The 18999-nt window shown below is 41.1% G+C and overlaps 1 protein-coding gene across 3 annotated transcripts in view; it reads left to right on the forward strand.

Moving 5' to 3' along the window:
- The window catches only part of epha10 (EPH receptor A10), a 228508-nt gene that overhangs the window by 123010 nt on the left and 86499 nt on the right, over positions 1-18999 (forward strand). For all 3 annotated transcript variants that reach the window (XM_074687701.1, XM_074687702.1, XM_074687703.1), the window contains exon 4: positions 14022-14177. In XM_074687701.1, the coding sequence (XP_074543802.1) occupies positions 14022-14177 (156 nt within the window). The remainder of the gene's footprint in view (positions 1-14021; positions 14178-18999) is intronic.

Genomic DNA, 18999 nt, shown 5'->3' on the forward strand with positions numbered 1-18999 from the left:
AATTAAATGGGATACAATAATTTATAGAATAACATGTTCATTTATAAGATTAATCCTGATGTGGTTAATGCAATAACACTGATAGTCTTGATTTCAAAGTTTTGGGGGGGGGTTTTCTGTTTGATCGTAGTCAATGGAGGGGGGACTCAGAAGTGTTTTTTAGCCAATTACCTGCCTTACTGAAAAAAAAAACTGAATCAAAGTTTATAAATCCCAAAATAGAAAAGTCTTTAAATCCACTTGTACAAAGCTTTATTTGTAATTTATTAGAGGCTGAATTTATTACAGCATTACTGTGTGTGGTTTCTTTAAGTGCAGAGGGCCGTGCACTCTTAATAGACTATAAATAATTTGCACCTGGACTCTGCACACCTAAAGCTCTCACTGCTTTATTCATGCATGCAAAAGCACACACTTTCATCATTCACTCTTTAGACTCTAATATGCTGCAGAGGATGCACACCACCCTCATACAGGGCCCTTGTATGCATAATGACACTACATAGATATGCACCTTGCCCCATCCTGATCCCCTTTAAGTGAGTCTAATAGGTGTGTTCCAGGGTTGAAGAGTTATCTGATTACCCTTGACCTCCTCTCATCTAACAATTGGACAAGAAACTACACTGAATACACTGCCACAGTTTCCCCCCTCTTCCTCTCTGTTGCGTTGATGTAAGGATATGCAGTCATGCTCATCTATCTGCGCATTGGGGAATCAAATTTATCAGGCTGATTTGTCTATATCTGGGTCACAGTCTTTATGAAAACGACTGATTCGCATGAGGCAAATGAAAATGGAGCGTCATTAGTAGGCGACACTCATTCGAGTTCACATCCCAGATTTGAATGGCTGATTCAAAAGAATCAAATGAAAATCAGCGTGGCACAACAGACTGCAGGCACAAGATTATGCTCGTTAATTTCCATAAGCAGGCCGTATCCAACACAGACGTATAAACAGACACAAATGAGGGCTGCAAGAAAACAAAAACTCCTCTTTTCCCTGCATATAAATAATAAGCAGCAGAAAACAAGATTATCTCCTATTAACATACAGTATATTATTAGATGTTTAGGAAATATTAGATCTTGGCATATGCGTCCAAGAGAATTAAAATCTGAATAATCTTATTTTCTGGAATACTTGGTGTTTTTTATGGAGTTTTTGTTTTTTTATTTCAACATCCTACAAAAAAATTCACAAATACTGACAGTATTTCCATTCAGTGCTCATTCAGGCCTTTGTGATTGTTCCGTACAGCTCAGACATACTGCAGACATGAGCTTGATGCATTTTTATACATGAGAAATTGGAGGTAGTGAAGAATGACATTACATATTACCGTGCCAAATGGGGAAAGATGTAAGTGTCTAAAAGGGGCTGCTGTGCATCTATAACCTTCAGCGAGCATCACCAATCAATATTACTCCTCTTACCCTGAGCTTATCTTCGCTCTCAGTTTTGAAGGTGGAATTGTGTTTGGGTGAAGTATGACAGGCAGGTGAGCTTTTTGTGCACATGCAAAGGTACATATACACACACTCACACACACACACACACACACACACACACACACACACACACACACACACACACACACACACACACACACACACTGAGACTCGTTGCACTAAAGCATGACTGTTGAAAAAGCGGAACATTGAATCTCATTTTGCAAGCACTCAACCTGTAACTGCCTGACACTGACATCCAAACATGTTTGCTGACTTGTGGCTGATATGGTTATGATGTAAATGACTAGGCTGCTGCTTTTACTGCTCAAATGCACATGCACTGACATCCTGACATCCACAGTATTATTGCTCTTATATACAAACCAAGTTGCCCCTCTTTTGCTTCAAGCTGTTCTCCATGCAAAGAGTCCCTATATCCAGAGCCTTTCACTATCAGATAGATGCTAAAACAAGGTTTTCTTGGAGCCTTTGTCTCTTTGTCTTTCTCTAACACTAGCATTTTGAACATGCCAACTTTGCTGATATTATTTTAGAATGCCAGCAAAAAGCCTGGTGAGAAATCTGCCAAAATCTGCTTCTCATAATGCTAGCATGCTAGCTGACATTGTCAAATTAGCCAACACCTGTCAATTCATTATTTTAGCACCAGCATGCTAAAAAAAGATAACTTTGCTAATATTATGTTAGCATCCTAGCTGGATAAACCGCAAAGGAAAAACAGCCAAAACCAGCTATTCCACCCACTTGTGCCTGAGAAATATGTTAGCATGCTAGTTGACATAGTAGTAGAGAAAGAAGCCAATTTATCTGCTTGCGTTAGCATTGGCATTATACATGTTGACTTGCTATTATTATGTTAATGTGCTAGCAAGAAAAAATACAATTTGAAATTAACCTAAATGTGCCATTCCATTAAGTTTCCTAGCTAAAACCTGCTAATTAAGTGCAATAGCATCGCATTTTTGAACATAATAACTTTGCTAGTGCACTGTTAGCATACTAGAAGATTAACCACCCTGGGAAATTAGCAAAATCTTTTATTTCAATGCATTTGAAATAGCATTTGGATTCTTACTCTGTTGATTTTCTCTTTTGTCATGTAAGCATGCTAGCAAATACAGTACAGTTTTAGCATTAACTTTCTGATCGCTTTAGCCTTGCTATCAGTAAGTTTTTCCGATGTCCACATAGCCCTGCAGTTGTAAGCATGGCTGTTGTCTCATTTCTGAATAAATTCAAAATATGTTAAACTCTTTCATGACTCACTAAATGGTGTGACTTTCCATGCTTAGACAGTGCTAACTGTATGTTGACAGACTTGCATGTTGAGGTATGCTAATGCTCATGCTGTGTTTGCTGGTAGGCACCTGCAACCTGATTGTGTCAGTTTGCTTTTCATCACGTGTGCTTGCATGCAGGTGCCATGTTTGTAGGATAGGCATGGACACAGATAAATGCCTGGATGGTGCAGCTAAATGGAAGTCATCAATCACACGGGTGGGGAAACAAAACACTGAATGATGTAATGCAGTGACCGCTGAAGAAGGTTAAGGATGCCGTGGTTGGTTTCTTGCTATTGAGTGGAGGTTTGATGATGTCAGGGTAAGACTGTAAGGCATGAACCCAAGGTCGCTCATTAAGGGTTTTTTGGCCTGCCTGAAAATAAAGGTTGTATAAGGGGGTCAAACGGATGGTATATATGTATGGATGTCAGTATATTGTGAAAACAGATCATTCTCACAGAGGAAAGGAACAACAGCCAAATATCTACAGCTTTAACAAGAATCGCATTTGTGTGTGTGTGTGTATGTGTGGGTTTTCTGAGACAGACAGGTTAGGGGAGGAGGCGATATCATCCTGAAATTGTTCCCTCTCCCTCTTTTGTTCCACAGCCTCTGATAAATCCAGCGAAAATGATGCTGGACCAAAGTAGAGATGGCGAATAATAGACAAAAGCAACGAGGGAGGGTGGGAGAGAGCAAACATGATAGCGAGAGGGCAGAAGGAGACCGGGTGGCGGTGGGGGGTGTGTGGGCAGCGTTTGGCAGGGAGCAGAGCAGATAGCAATCATGAGCTATTTGAGAAGATGAGATGGGAGACAGGTAAACGTCAGAGTGACATGAGTATTACAGAGAACGATGAAAACAGGGGAAGATGAAGAAGCAGCTCTGTCAACAGTCAATGATTGACTCCTGTGGGCGTATATCAGTGTGTGTTGCAGTTTGAATAATGCTAGTGAGTCAGTAAGTGTTTGTGAAATACAGACATGCCACCATCATCCAAGAGAGATTGGTTGATTTTATTTTATTTAAATGAATCTTAAATGATACAGAACATTTTAAAGCCTCTTCAATACTGGACAAACACTGTGTAGTCCTTGAACCAGTCAGTCAAAACTGCAGCCCCAGCCTTTGTTCCAAAGGTCTCTGACCCTGTTGCTGGATCCCTGGTTCACATTCTTTGGGCCACTTTTGGTAGGTCCAGCCCTCTGCAGAATTGGAACACTGAACAAGCTAAAGTTTGTTAAATGTGTTTGAAGCCCTTCACACATTGAAATTTTACAGCAGAGCAGGAAGGGAGGTTAAACCATCACTACACCTTTGAACTAACACATCAGGAGCACCAGATACATATAGTGCCATTCTACCTTGCTGGCTCCCAGGGTACATGTCAACATTTTCTTCCCCTCTGCTATTACCTATGAAGAAGAATCAGAGACAGAACGACTCTGCCCTTCTATAAAGCACTTGTGCATAGGGATGGGTACCTTTCACATTTGAAACGGTATGGTACTGATGCCCGATACCTGGTAATCAATACCGGTACTCAACGATACCAATTTCAGTACTTTTTTGTGGTAATGTGGTAAAGAAAAAGTACAATGGTTTAATGATAGAATATAATCATTTTTCAATTTAACATGTTTATTCTTCAGTATATAACCTTGCAATGCTGTGTTCATGTCCACCATGGAAAATCACCTACTGTTCCACTCCCTCACAGTCACAAGGATGCATACCTAAATGTGGTACCTTTTGGTTTTAAATCCTTACCCTTGTCCCAACACATCAGCTCAGGGACGAAATGTCCACTTGCTGCCAAACATTTCCTTTCCACTGGTGGGTGCCATTGCTAAGAGATATATAGTTTTATTCCCTACACCTGTCACTGGTCATAATGCATGGACTTAATGCTATTCAGACTTAAATTAGTGCACCAGATCCATTATGGCCCATTTCAGTTCATTTCAACCAACAGCTTGTTTTGGTCCCCAGAAGATAAACTGGGGAAATTCCCTTGGTCCAATATGTATGTTAGAGATTTTGTGTCAGCTAGCATCTATTGAATGCATCATGATTAGAATAGTAGGACAGTAAAAACTAAACTAGGATAGTTAAACATAAAACAGTAGCCATGTCTCAGGCCAGATGTCCTCCAAATGTGTCACATTTACAGACTTTTTAAGGTTTTAATGTTCCAGGGAATGTTTTTTTCCCACAGTGAAAGGTTTATTGTGCCTTTTTTGATTGATAGAAGTCACCCACTTACAGCCCATTGTTGATGTTCTGACCCTTAAATTGTACAAATGGGAGATTTGGGGTAAACCTCCGGAATCAAAGGTGAACAAATTTCAAACTGCTTTTAAGATGTCAGTCTCCTGCCATTCTTTTGCCTTTGTACTCCAGAGTCAGCCTTAATCAGTGCCCAGTTTTATTCATCCTGGAGGCATGGGGACATAACTAATGGGACCAACCATGACCAGGTCGGTCCCATTGAGATTAGAAATGTCTTTTCCAGGGGAGACCTGGCCAAGACAGGCAGCCGCAAAAATACCAAATTACAGACAGAAAAAAACAAAGAGAGACAAAGTACTATTACAAAACACAAGATTATGGATGAAAATAGAACCATCTATGAGTCATTCAGGGAATCAGTTGTTCAGACAGCTTGAACTTGTTGTAAGCCTCTGTAGTTGAAAGCAAAAAGATTAGGCAACTACAATGTGAATTCTTCTCTCTCTGCCTCAGTTGCCTGAAAAATTCATCTTAAAGTCAAAATACTTAAAAAGCCATGATTTGAATAATGGAGCGTGTTTGGTTTGACTTGTTAAATTCCATCAAAATCAGCCTTCAAGGTCAAAATATGAAGCAAACAAAGAAAAGTCCACTGCCAGACTGCTTTTTTTGTGATTTCCTTGCCTTAGTCTTAAGTTTTTGTGTTCCCGGATGTGTTTGATGGACGTCCACCTGGCTGAGTTTGTGAAAGCACTTGTATTCTTCCTGTCCTTGGTGGCTCAGATTTATAGGCCTACGTGTTAGATCCTCTGTCTGGATGGTTGCACGCCTTTTCCCGTCTGATACAAACAGTACAGACCTGGCATTTCTGCGGGGTGATGTAACTGGACAGGTCTTTGTTGTGTCTGGTCCATGATGTAATCGCTCTGCTATTGTCAAACCTCCTGAGTCCAACTCTTGAACTGTGTGCAGAAGGCAGTGAATAAAACTGTGGGTGTTTGTGTAAAACTGTGGGTGTTTGTGTTTATGTAAGTGTGCTGTTGTGTGTGCTTTTGTGTTTGTCAGTGTGTGTTTGCTGCAGAATTAGACATATCTCCAGCCTTAACCTCCTACACAGCGCAGCTGACATTAATACCCCAGGCTGCATTGTTCAGGAGTCATCCTCCTGTGTTCTCTGTGTGATGTCAGTCTGTGGTAACCAGGGCAGAACAGAGCATAAAATGATAAAGCAAAGCATTGACCTGAATGGCATGGCTCAGAGCTTTCTCCCCGATTACACTGTGAGGCAGCAGCCAGTCAGTGGGTAGACTGAATGAGGTCTTTACTTTGAGCTGATAACAGGGATTTATGCTGTAATTCAGGGCTGGGATATATCTTCAAAAGCAGCTAGAATAGGAGACGGGTCACGACACTACATGAGGCAAAAATTGTTGTCTCAAAAAATAGACCAAGGAAAGTGTCTCAAAGTAAATTGCTTTTTAGATCAGTCACAGGTTGTCAGTGTGCAATGCTGGAAAATCAAAGCATGGTGGATGAAGATGAAGGTGAAGTATTGGTACAAATTTTGCCTAAAATAATGACTTTCCTTGAAGACTGAGTTATACTGCCAATGAGAAACAAAAGAAAGGCCGGAAGCTTCAAGGAAGTTAATCATTGGTTGCCCCAGACGCTATGATACAAAAGTTGTGCTTCTAATTATGAAAAAAATGTTCCTTTTATGTCTTCTTTCTAAATGGATGAATTACTAAAATTGGAGATTGCAGCTTGGTGGCATCTTGTTATGAGAAGGCAAGAATAGCTGGCCACTCTTTTGGTCGTCCACAGACCAGCCTTCCATTGTTGATTCCAGTCATCCCTGTATTCCATGCATTGGGCCAGTTCGCTGGTGCTTTGAGTTCCTGGGTCCTCTTTTGGTACCTCCACATAGGTTAATGTGGGGCGTCCTCGCGACTGGTGCTCATGTGTTGGTTCCCATAGAACCAATTTGGAGGCTGGCGGTTCTCTGTGCCTTTGGCAGTGTCCTGCGAGTCTCATTCTCCTGGCTGCAACTTTGTCACTCACCCTTGGGATTCCTTTGTACAGGATATTGTTGGGTACATGTGCATCCTTGCTGATGTTCAGTACTGCACGCAGCATCCTGGTGTAGCACCCGTTTAAAGACTTCTGCAGGGTCGGCTTCAGGGTCCAGCATGCACTGTCATAGAGTAGAACAGATTCCACTGTAGTGAAGAAGAGACTTAGTTTGATTTGGCAGGGTAGGGTGGAGCTCCATACCGGTCATGCCGTTCGGCGCCCTCCGTGCAAGTGCTTTCCTCATTTTTAGGTCCTGCTTGGTTGAACTGATCCATGAGCCCAGGTACTTGAAGTCCTCAACTTCTGCCAGCACAGCCCCTCTGATTGTAGTCAGTGGTTGATGTTCAGAAGAGATTTTGCAGGTGATGACCTCAGTTTTCTTGGCATTTAGCCCAAGGCCAACCTTGGCACACTCTAGCTCCAAACTGTTCAGGAGTTCCTGGGCTTGCTCACTGATGTCATCCACGTAGTCAAGGTCTGTCAGGACGACTGTGGGCTGTCGTCTCGACTTCCTTGGAGTAAGGGTGAAGCGGACATCCTGCTCTCTTCTATCGATGGCCTCCCTGAGCACGCAGTCCAGGACTATGATGAAGAGGAATGGGGCTAGTGTGTCCCCTTGCATCACCCCTACTAGAATGTCAACCCCACACTGTTGCCATCTGGGGGTCACTACCCTTGCCCTTGTACCTGCATACATGGTCTTTATTGCCCGCATTGACCACAAATCCTCCACAGATCAGTCTACACTGGCTACAAAGGCCCTATGAGAGGGTCGGACAAATGCTGCCCCTAAATTGTAACCATGCTAAAATGTTATACCACCAATGATTTCAGATTCTGAGGTTGTTTTCTTTTTGGCTTTTAACCAAAACTGCTCTTGTGATGTAAGCCAAGTTAGGTGTTTAAGTCTTTCTCATTGCTTCGCCAGTCCTGTTGTTTTTGTCATTTAGTGCACTTGTTAGCATCAGTAGTAGATTAAAGAAAAGATTACTGTTTTGTGAACAGTGTTTAAGCCTTGACCAGGTTCCTTTTTCAGGCTGTTTTTATAAAGAGGGTGCATTTTCCATTCATTATTTAGACTTCTAGCACAAGCCTGGGAATTCACTCTGGCAACCCCCCAAGCCTGTTTCTTTTAGCTCCAGGATACTTAATTTTGTTCAACTTTTGCTCTGTTTTAATGGATCTTCATTCTCTGAAGCCAAAACACCATTTTTAGTAAATACTAGCTAATTGGCAGCAACTGGTTCCATCCAGTTAGGTTCTGTTTTAATTAGTCTGATTTGGTAGAGTCATTATCATTTCAATCTTTTATAATTTGATCCAACCTGAAACACTTAAATGTACCAATCAGTCATGACTGTCTGTACCGCCTACCAGTCTGACCTCCAGGTTTATACGTGTGTGCCTGGGTGTAAAAGAGACCTTCAGAGCCGTTTGATGGTAATGAGAATTCATTTTGTGGATGTTAAAGCCGCCTGCCAGCGGGAAGAATTAGCATCAGAATCGGCATCAGCCACACAGAGGGCACTGGTCTAAATTAGAGCTTTCTGAATTATTGATTTCCACCTGCCGGAATCACATCCCTTTCCCCTTGTTTCTCTCTGACATGCCATCACCTCAGTCTTTCTTCGTTTCCATTTAGTGTCTTTAAAAAAAGTGTCTTCACAGTTTGATTTTGGCATATTTGTGCTCATTCTTAGAGGGTGTGTGTACTTAACAATAGGGGCAAAGCTGTATGTGGGTGTGTGCAAATGTCTAAAGCAAACCTCTTTAAGCATTATTAATATTAATTAATGTGAGCTGTCAGGGAGGCAAAGAACAATTCATTGCTCACATTTATTGTATTAAGTGCTTCATGATTTATTAATGACCATGTTTAAGGTTACAGAAAAGAAAGGCGAGGCAGAATAAGAGAGAAGGGCAAACTATAAATTGATTCCTCCCACAAAGACAAAAGTGTATTAAAGTAATTTGTAGACTCATTGAATTGTGGTTTCTATGGCCTTTTAGTTTTCTACTCACAAGGTAGTGAAAGTGTTGGCTCATTTCAAAGATTTAGTTTATCGTTTATCATGGACTAGTATCAGCTTTTACTTCCAGCTCTCTGTGCTTCCACTGACCCCAACAAACCCCTCATTAGAATACATGCTGAAAAGCCAACGTGTTCAGACACATATACAGGAAATGCCTCTGTTTCTTACCGTAAAATCTAGAATATAAGCCCCTTTGGTATATAAGCATGCTGTTTTCAGTGTCCCCCAAAAGGAAAAAGAGGTGTAAACTGTCTCCTGTGTATCAAGAATTTTGTGTTGACAGCAATGTGCTGTTTCTGTGCAGATGTGTAGCTCTACATTGAAACTAATACACACCACCTCCATGTGCTGGTCCTTTAATGTCGTAAATTGATGTGTCTGTTCAATCAAACCGGCAGTCTACAAGGTGAATATCCTGAAAATTAACTCAGTAATATTAAAAAGCCCTATTGCTACCCCCAGCAACCATGTTTTAGATTGGCATGAAGGGACAATACACTGCTAGCCTTGTAGCATTGATAAAAGCTAGAAAAACTTCACTCCCCCTTTTAGATATTTAAGTGTTTCCTTCTTTTATTTTTTTGAAAGCAAAGAATATATGAAGAGAAAATAATTGTTGCAGTATTCTCTCTTTGATGCAAGCTAGCTGGGCTACCGCTAATGTTAGCTTAGCTTGATTTAAGGCCAGGCAAAGCAGCATGAATTGATGTCAGGTTTCATCCATACTGGTCCCTTTAATAAATAAAGATTATACTCTGAAATACTTTCTTTATTGCTCAAGTATCAAAGAAGAACCCAGTATTAGCCAATAACTGCCAACAAATCTGAAATAACAGTTCCCAGACATCTCAAAAGAATAGTGCTATAGCTTTTTTGTACAGTATGTATCCTACTCACTGTCTCTCACACTCCATCTGTCTGTCTGTCTGTTCAGGCCTCTCTCAGCTATTTCTCACAGCATTTGGTCTCCTGCCTCATTCTCCATCCCCCACCCTCTTCTATAAGACTTGGCATGTCGCTGCATATCTATATTATTACACCTTGAAGAAATATGTCTGTAAGTGAGTGTGTGTGTACATTTGCAGCCATGTTCCGTTTAATCGAGGCTCCCCGTTGGCACATTGGACAAATTGATCAGTTGGTTTGCCAGCTGTCCTGGCAGATCTCTCCTTCTGTCTCTCTATTTCTCTAACCACCTCCTCTTCTTTTCCTCCTCGTCTCCCAGTGCTCTCATTTCCAGTCGAACTCATATACCTTGGCAATGAAAAGGCTAACGGTTGATAAAAGAAACCCTGTCTCCTAATGACTCAAGTGGTCGCCTTTACAAACCTTTTCTTTTTTCTTCGCTGCTGGATGTGTTTGAGAGTTTCCATGTTATCCCATTGGCAGATGGCTGCTGGCCTGTTTTGACTGATGTGACCTTTCCTGGCATCGCCTATTGGGGTGTTGTTGAATGATCCCTCGCTGTGGAGAATGATGGGCAGCGTGCAAAGCCAGCTCCTTTTGTTATCTGAGCTGCACATATTGTCTTGATACACCCCTATCATTAGACCCACATTTCCAAGGTGGACTGGCAAAATGTGGATCCACGCTGAATTGAAGAGATAAGTCAGAATTGCAGCCAGCCATGGCTACGGCTACTATGCTTCTAAGCATGATAGGTAGAAATTCGAAACCCATTTCTGTCCTTGTAGATCTATGCATAATTTTGCCTTGATTCAGGCGCAATTCATGCTTGATGTCCTTGGCATGGCGAGAGAGGGATAGCGGCAGCGCGAGCAGGAACAAAGGGACTCTACTACAGAGCTGCTTGACGGTGTGTGTGCGTGTGTGAGTGTGTTTCTGTTATGTCCCCTGTGCTTGGCTGTGCTGTGAGCTGAAAGCGAGAGGCTTTTCTCTGTGTAATGACAGATATTAGAAAGTCGATTACAAGGTTCTTACAGCAACTCACAGGCGTACGCACACGCACACAGGCGCAAAGACACACTCGCCTGTACCTTCACACTGGTCTGAGCCAGGAGAGGCTGACAAGGCCCGCTAATCGATGTGTAATGGCTGGCTTTTTGTGCGTGTGTGTGTGTGTTTTGTTAGAGTGGCTGAGTAAATGAGGTAGAATAACAGAGGCCCCTCTTTGTTATTGTGCTTGTGTCTTGATGAACAATCATAGGTCTAAAGTAGTGTGGTACTGCAGCTTTGTGTGTAGCTTCTGCACCTGCTGTTTGCACTCAGCTTGCCTGTCTCACACACATTGCTTTTCTACTATGCTGTATTTTATGGTGACACAGTGCCAAAGGTGGATGAGATACTCCAGCAACTTTCACCATGAAAGTGTAGAGCTCTAAATCTTTCTATACGCTTGAATCTCTGTTGGCTGGTTGATGTTCCAGTTGATAAAGAATGAACCAATCACAGCCTCTATGACTAGAATTGGTATCAATTTTTTGAGCATTCCCGTTGCCTTCTTTAGTCAAGAAGGATGACTCTTGGGTAGGATAGATTTTAGTTTACATCTTCATGCAGGGGTTAACAAAAAAGATTGTTGAGTAAAATTCAGCAGGATGTGCTCCATAAAATTTAAGATATTTTTACTTTTAGTTCCTTTTTTGAGTAAGTCATATTACATTAGCTAGTGTGCTAATAGTGCTGGGACAATATGCTATTCTCGCGATTCGATTCTATTACAATCTTTTGGGTGCCAAATTAAATTAAATAGCAATTATTTACGATTCTTGCGATTTTTGCTTTGCTTTATTGACACCAGAACATGTGAAAAAGTTAAATGATGATGATAATGTCTACAGACTATATCAGGAGCCATATTTTCCCATAAAATGCACATTTTGTGAGTCAGAGAGAAACAATCTACCCTCTGCTGGAGAAAAGTGGTAACTTTTTTCCAATCCAGTTTATAAACAAGACTAAAACAAAGAATTTGAATAAAAAAAAATTAGACAAAGAATCTTGATTTTGATATGGTCAAATAAAAAATTCAGATATATTGATTTTCGATTCTTCCTCCCACCCCTATTTGCTAACCAGCTATGCCAAAAGAAAATATAATTTCCTTCTACACTAGCTAAACGGTAGCCATTAGCCAGACTAAGGCAAACCAATGAAGCTATAAGTAAAGTGCAGTCCTCTGTCAATGTTAGATAATTAGCAGCTACTTGCCAGGCTAAAGCTGAACGCATAAGCCAAAGAAAACAGCAGTTCCCCTATCTATGTTGGTAGTTAGCAGCTAACTGAAAAGACTGAAGCACTGTGAAAATTAAATAATGGTCCTCTGACTGGTAAACTAGCAGCTACTTGCCAGGCCAAAGCTGAATGCCTGAGCCAAAAAAAGTGAAGTGCCCTGACCTAGTTAGCTAGCCAGCAGCTACTATCAAGATTAAAGCTTACTAACCTAGCTAAAAATAAACAGCAGATTCCTGGTTATGTTAGTTACTTAGCAGCCCCTTGCCAGGCTAAAGCTGTCAACTTGGCTAAAAGAAAATAAATTCTCATGACCAGATTAGCTAGTTAGCAGGTAGGGTCAAGCCAAGGCTTAACAACTCACCTTTAAGTTAACAGCCATCTTCTTGATTATGTTAGCTAGTTAGCAGCTACTTGCCGGGCCAAAGCTGAATGACCCGGCAAAAAGTAAACAACAGGTCCCTGACTCTGTTAGCTAGTAAGCAGCTAACTTTAGTTTGTATAACATTTAGGGTCATTGCTTCTTAGCTGTTAGCATTGCCAATATCAGGCTATTTCTTTGGTTGGCTCATGCTTGCTTTAGTTTTTAATTACTATGAATAAGCTTCAAAAAGAATACTATATTCAGGAAGCAGCCACCAAACAAAGAGAGCTAAATAAAGGAAACAAGACAAGGGTAGACTTGGGAGAGAGTAGGTGTGAAAGGTTGAATGCAAAGCAGGTTAGCCTTAAAAAAGCTAAGAAGAGGAGGATGGAACAGACAGATGTATTAGAGGAAAAGACAGAGAGAAGGGGGAGAAGAGGCCATGCAGTTAATGCAGACCTACTGTTTAGTATACAGTCTCAGAAGAGAGAATACCCGAGCACCAAGCGCTAGCTGGCTCCCTGATTTCACACCCATTATCACCTGCTACAAAGGCACGGCAAGTGGAAAATGAAACCGCATAGAGGGAGGGTGTAAAATAACCTGTTTGGTCTCTGTGTGTTTGAGTGTGTGTTTATGTCTCACGTGCATTGATAAGCTTGTGTTACACGGTGTGCAATTGTGTGCGCTCCGCACGCAAGGTCACGAGTGCTTATCACCCTCGCCCACATTCTCACCCCTCACAGTCTCTGTCCCTTTCTTTTGCACTAGTGCAGCGATGTTGAGTGAGGAGGGAGAGTTCTGGAAAAAAAATAGAGTGGAAAATGTCGAAAACAACAACAAAATTAAGTTTGGGCCCTCGCAGCTGCGTGCCTGAACATTGCTTTGTCTTGTTTTTATTTGGCTGGCTGGTTCAATCCAGAAGCAGCCTTTGATGTCATTTGTCAAGGCCACGATCATGAAATAAGGATTGTGTTTGTCTGATGGATTTAGCCAAAGTCTTCTCTACTTTTTCTGCTAATCGTATCTTTTATCTGATGTGTACTTCCCTGTGGAAGAGTTTTCTGTTTTTTTTTTTCCTTTTTTTACAGACTTAACTTTATCCCTTGTGAATTGAGAGGGAGATTAGAGCTCTTTTTCTGGGGCTTTGCACACTTAGTGGAATACTAGAGTTTCCTTTTTGAATAAAAGTAATTAAAAGTGCTGTGAATTATTTTAAAGGCGCTAACATAACAATCATGCAGTCCTACTGATCACAAAAATCTCCCTGGTGTGGATTTTCTAGTGGGATTCCTGTTAATATTTAGTTAGCAGGAATAAGTCTTGTATGACTAATGTTTTGTATTTCTCTGTCTCCTTTTCCAGCATGTCCCCCTGGTTCCTACAAGATGTCTTCCAGGCAGCAGGAGTGTTTCCCCTGCCCAGCAAACAGTGTTGCAGAGGAGGAAGGATCTGTAGTGTGTGTATGTGAGGAGGACCACTTCAGGACTCCCTTGGACACACCATCAGCGCCATGCACAAGTAATAAATTCATATTTATGTCTATTTTTCATTTCAAATTGCATGACTTACCTTCACTAATGGCCATCACTGCTTTCACACAATTAAACAACCACCAAATCTGATTGGACTAGAGCCATTCCCTCCGAGCAGATACTGAATTTTAATTTCGGCATCGCTTTAACATGGTCGCTGGCATCTGTTCAGCAATTTCTCTTAATCATAAAACTTAGCACTCCATGTGACACCCATCCTAATTGCGGTGGTGTTAACTAGCACACAGGTACTGCTGATAGGGGTTCCTAGTGTTTGTTTGGACGTGGACGCAGCATCGTGGTGTAATTACATTTTACAGCCATAGTCTTTGCAGTTATCTCCATTTCTGAATCTCACTGAATACACACATTTTTTCAGCATCTGTCGCTAATATTTGCTTATAAAGCAATTAAGTTTTATAAAAACAGTGTCAAGCATTTGTTTTGGAGTTTCAAAGTCCATTGCTGGCCTATGCCATTCTGAAAAAGCTTGTCTTAACCTAGCTTCCTTCAAATTTGGAGGCGGGATTTTAGCCTGTTAGCCAAAACTCATAAGTTTTGGCTTCATAGCTTCAAACCTGACAAGCTACAAAAATACTCATCTCCGGCATCAAAACTGGTAACCTGTTAACATGTTTACTTTTGTCAAAGGTTATGGGCTAGGTCACAAAGGTGTATACTATACATTGCTGCCAGTGCTTCTGGGGTCAGCCTCTTGTGGACACCAAAGGAACTGCAGTTTTTGGCACTTCCATTCTCACTTCACATTCTCCCAAAGTTGGGTCTGAATTTGATGCGCTTAGCATTTGTCTTCTTCTTTTAATGAGTTGATAAACAAAGACTCTTAGACACAATATCACCACCATTTGGTGGGAATGTTGTATTACAACAAGGGACCTAATTAAAAGAAAAGGAAAATATTGTCTTTAAGATAAGATAATATTCACAGTAAATTTTGGATTTTTTTTAAATTAGGTTGATAAATGTATGGTTTTCAAAGTTATGATCCATCCATTCTTCAAGTACAATATGCTGCCTGTAGGAGAACCATATTGCATTGGAGGAAGTGCTGTTGTATACCAGAAAAGCTTTACATTTCCATAACTACACTGGAAAAAAAATGAAATCTTATTAGGTAATTTTGCCTTTTTCTTAGTAGAAAATGTCTTTTTAAACTTACTATGAGGCACATTCACCTGTCCAGGCCAGAAAAATGTCTTATTTCAAGTTATTTGTAGACAAAATGAGGTCTGAATTGCTTGTAACAAGGAAAAAAATATGCCAATGGAACAAAAGAAAAGTTACATGTATTAAAACATTATTCTAGTTTTAAGCAATTTCCAAGCAAAATGTTCTTTTCCATTGGCAAATTTGTTTTTACTCGTTACAAGCAACTCAGACCTCATTTTTGTCTTGAGATAACTTAAAACAAGAAATTTTTCTGGACTGTTCAGTTGAATGTGGCTCTTTTCAAGTGTTAAAAATGCATTTTTACTTAAAATAGGACAAAATAACTTGATAAGGTTTCATTGTTTTGCAGTGTTTATGGTAACCATGGTCGTATTCAACACATACACAGTTTCATTTCATCCTTACATTTTGTATCAAGCCCTCAAGCCAGTCTCTATCACCCCCAGCTGTCAGCCAGCCCTTGCTCTTTCCTCTTTATCTTCAATGACCGCATTACCCCCGTCCTTCACCCTGCATCCTTTCGTCCACCCCCCACCCCCTCTTTCCGTCTGACCTGCACCCACCTCCCCATTTTCTGTCCCCCCATCCATCCTCCTTCTCCCATCTCCACCTCATCCTCACTGCCCAATTTCCATGTCTCATCTCACCCAACCTTCACCTCTCCTTCACCCTTCTCCTCTCATGTGGTATAAAATTTCTACCACACTGGAAAAATCCAACCCAGGATCCATCAGATGTTTCCTTTAATCATCCCAGATTGTCACCCAGTCTGTCTAGACTAAAACGAAATACGTGACATTTGCATCGCGCTGCTCTGCTGATAATAAAGTTCGGAGGCAGTGTGAGGGTTTTTAGAGCTATAAACTCAAAGTTAGTCTGCTCAAAGAAATGTCACTTTTATCTCTTTTTCTCTCTCCCTGTATCACAGCTGCAAACAAACTTTTTGTTGTTTGAAGGAAAGTCGAATAAGAAATCACAAAATCACAAGAAAACTTACAGACTCTGTCTTTTGGAAATACATATCAACAAATCAAGTTTTGTCAAGAAGATTCTGACATTTCTACAAGCTTTCATCAGGGAGAGAAAACTTTTTCTATTCAAGAATGAAGGCATTTTTATTTTTGAAGACAGGGTTGAAGTTTCTTGTGGTTTGATGTCAGTGTGGGTTCCTTTCTCTTTTTGAGGCTCTCCTTTTTGAGATGTTTTGATTTCCACCGAAATTATTTTTGATGTTTTGTGGTCCCAATGATTCTGAATGATAACGTGAAGTTTTAACCCCCCCCCCCCCCCCCCCCCCCCCTTCGTTCTTTTCCTACGTCCATTTTTTCAGCCTTTTCACCTTTATCCTTTTATCACCCATCCATCTTTCTTCCCTTCTCACATTAGGCCCCCATTAAGTATTCCTCCAAATAGCCCATCACCCTCTTTTCTCCATCTTTTCACTTAACCTACGTTCTCTCCACCCTTCCTCCTGACGTTGCCGATCCATTTTCTGACACACATACATTACCCAACCTCATCCTCCGTCCGTTTCCAACCCCTTTCTGACCCCTGAACGCACATTTTCCTTCCCTTCTCTCGCTGTGTCTCCTTAACTCGGCTACTCATCACTCTCCCCTCCGACAACTGCCTCCTTGGATTTTCCTACCTCTTCATCCTTTCATCTGTTTTACCCATGCGTATTATCACCCCATCCTTCTTCCCTCTGTCAAACTTAAACCCCGTTCTTCTGTCCCCGAGCGACAAACTCTATGATCCCATCCCCACGGTCTACGCCTGATCCATTCATCCCTCGCCTTTTACCTTTCCTCACCCCTTCTCACATGCTGAATAACATTCTTCTCCGATAAAGATGCACTAAGAGGCCAATAAGACAAAGACCATACAGGGTAGCCCTATTGATTCCTCAACGGAGAGCAGCTTATTGATATAGCTTAGTAATTAGATGGAGAAATAATGGCCTCCATATCCCGGCAGTGCTCAGGGCAGTAAAACCTTAGGGTCACTAGGTCTGTATATGCGTATTTATATACACACAAACATCCACTTGTGTGTACACATAAGTCTGAGTGTGTGGTTGTTGTAGCTTTAATGGTCACTGCAATGGGAGGAGTGTAATTACAATATTGATCGCTAAGCTTTCTGATCCCTGTGTGATAACATTTATAGCAGCCTAATGACCACATTAATTACACCATTGATTCAGTAATTATGATCATCCCCAGATTCGGCTAATCCGCCACATGGTACAGATGGAGAAGGAGAGAAAGGGAGAGCTTGATTCATCTAGAGTAAGAATAAAAGTACTTCCTTCCCCTTCACTGACTGTGAAGTATCTAAACTCAAACATGCATCACCATTTGAAGCTCTCTTAGAATAACTCACTCTGAAATCCTTTTGAATCACTTAAACAACTTAACTTCCACCTCCGAACAAGAGGAGCTACTATCCTTAACGACAACTGTTTACAGATTCCTCATCACAGCACAGTCTTTAATGTTCCCTGAGGGCATCAAGGAGACAGAATAAAACTTAGTGACAGTGAAAGGAAAAGTCTCAGCGGGGTCACAAATATTTCATGCATTTAGTTTTGCCGGCGTGCTGACAACTGCTGACTGGACTGCTTTGCCAACGATTGTAGCATAATAACTGTGATGAAAAACATCTTTAAGTCATGCACAGTGTTTGCAAGAGTGTCCCTGCACTGGGAGCACTCAAACTGTGAATGAAAAGACAAAGTCTCAGACCCTTTTAACTTTCAGAAAGATCTTAGTGATTGCAAAAATGCCATTAGCCTAAATCAGGGGCAGGCAACCGTTTCAGTGACTTGAGCCACTTTAAAGTACACTCATGCTCAAAGTGTCAATGCTTACTTCTTTCATTAAACCATCAACAGTGGATAGCAAAGTCTCCTTCAATGATTTTCTATGCTTAGCTATGCAGTGAGAAATGGTACAACTTCCTTCCATTGCCCAGTTCTTAATAGTACAGAAAGTTTTGAATGTGTTGCGCTGTTAAAGGGGCTGTGAGGAGTTTGAAAGTGATCTTGAAGAAGTCCCCCTTCTAGATATATGCCTGATCATAATCCACACTTTAAAATGAGATCATCAGTGTCAATATTACTGGTTACAGGTTATTTTAAATTGCTACTTCTTAGCTTCCAGCTCTGGTTGTCCGGGACCGCATTGATCTACGGCACATCTAGGTTTCTATGACAACACCACGCCGGCTGACGAAGTTTAGTAGAGAGAAGAGAAAACGCTGGAAACGATTTCTATGACTAATTAGAAATTGTTTCCAGCGATTTCTCATTAGCCTGTTTAATCTGCTTCACTCACACCCGCTCTGTTCTGTATCCCTGGGAGTCTTTGCTGATGCTCTCCCTGCCTGGCACATTGAAATATAGTTAGTATGCATTGTTTACTGCAGCAGTTGGAAATCAAACTTCTACTTTTGTTTTAGTTCACATTATCATGTTTAAAAAACTACGCTGGATATCCATACTAAATGTGTGTACATTTTCAAACCTCTGTACATCTATACGTTGAAGAAATCCCTGAATTTGTCTGTAAACTACTTCCTTTCAAAGTAGCATTAGATCCAAATGAGATCTTCAA

This window comes from Halichoeres trimaculatus, unplaced genomic scaffold (genome assembly GCF_033239565.1).
Source record: "Halichoeres trimaculatus isolate MK-OKI-2021-1 unplaced genomic scaffold, fHalTri1.1 fHalTri1_scaffold_14, whole genome shotgun sequence".
Classification (NCBI taxonomy): Eukaryota; Metazoa; Chordata; class Actinopteri; order Labriformes; family Labridae; genus Halichoeres; species Halichoeres trimaculatus.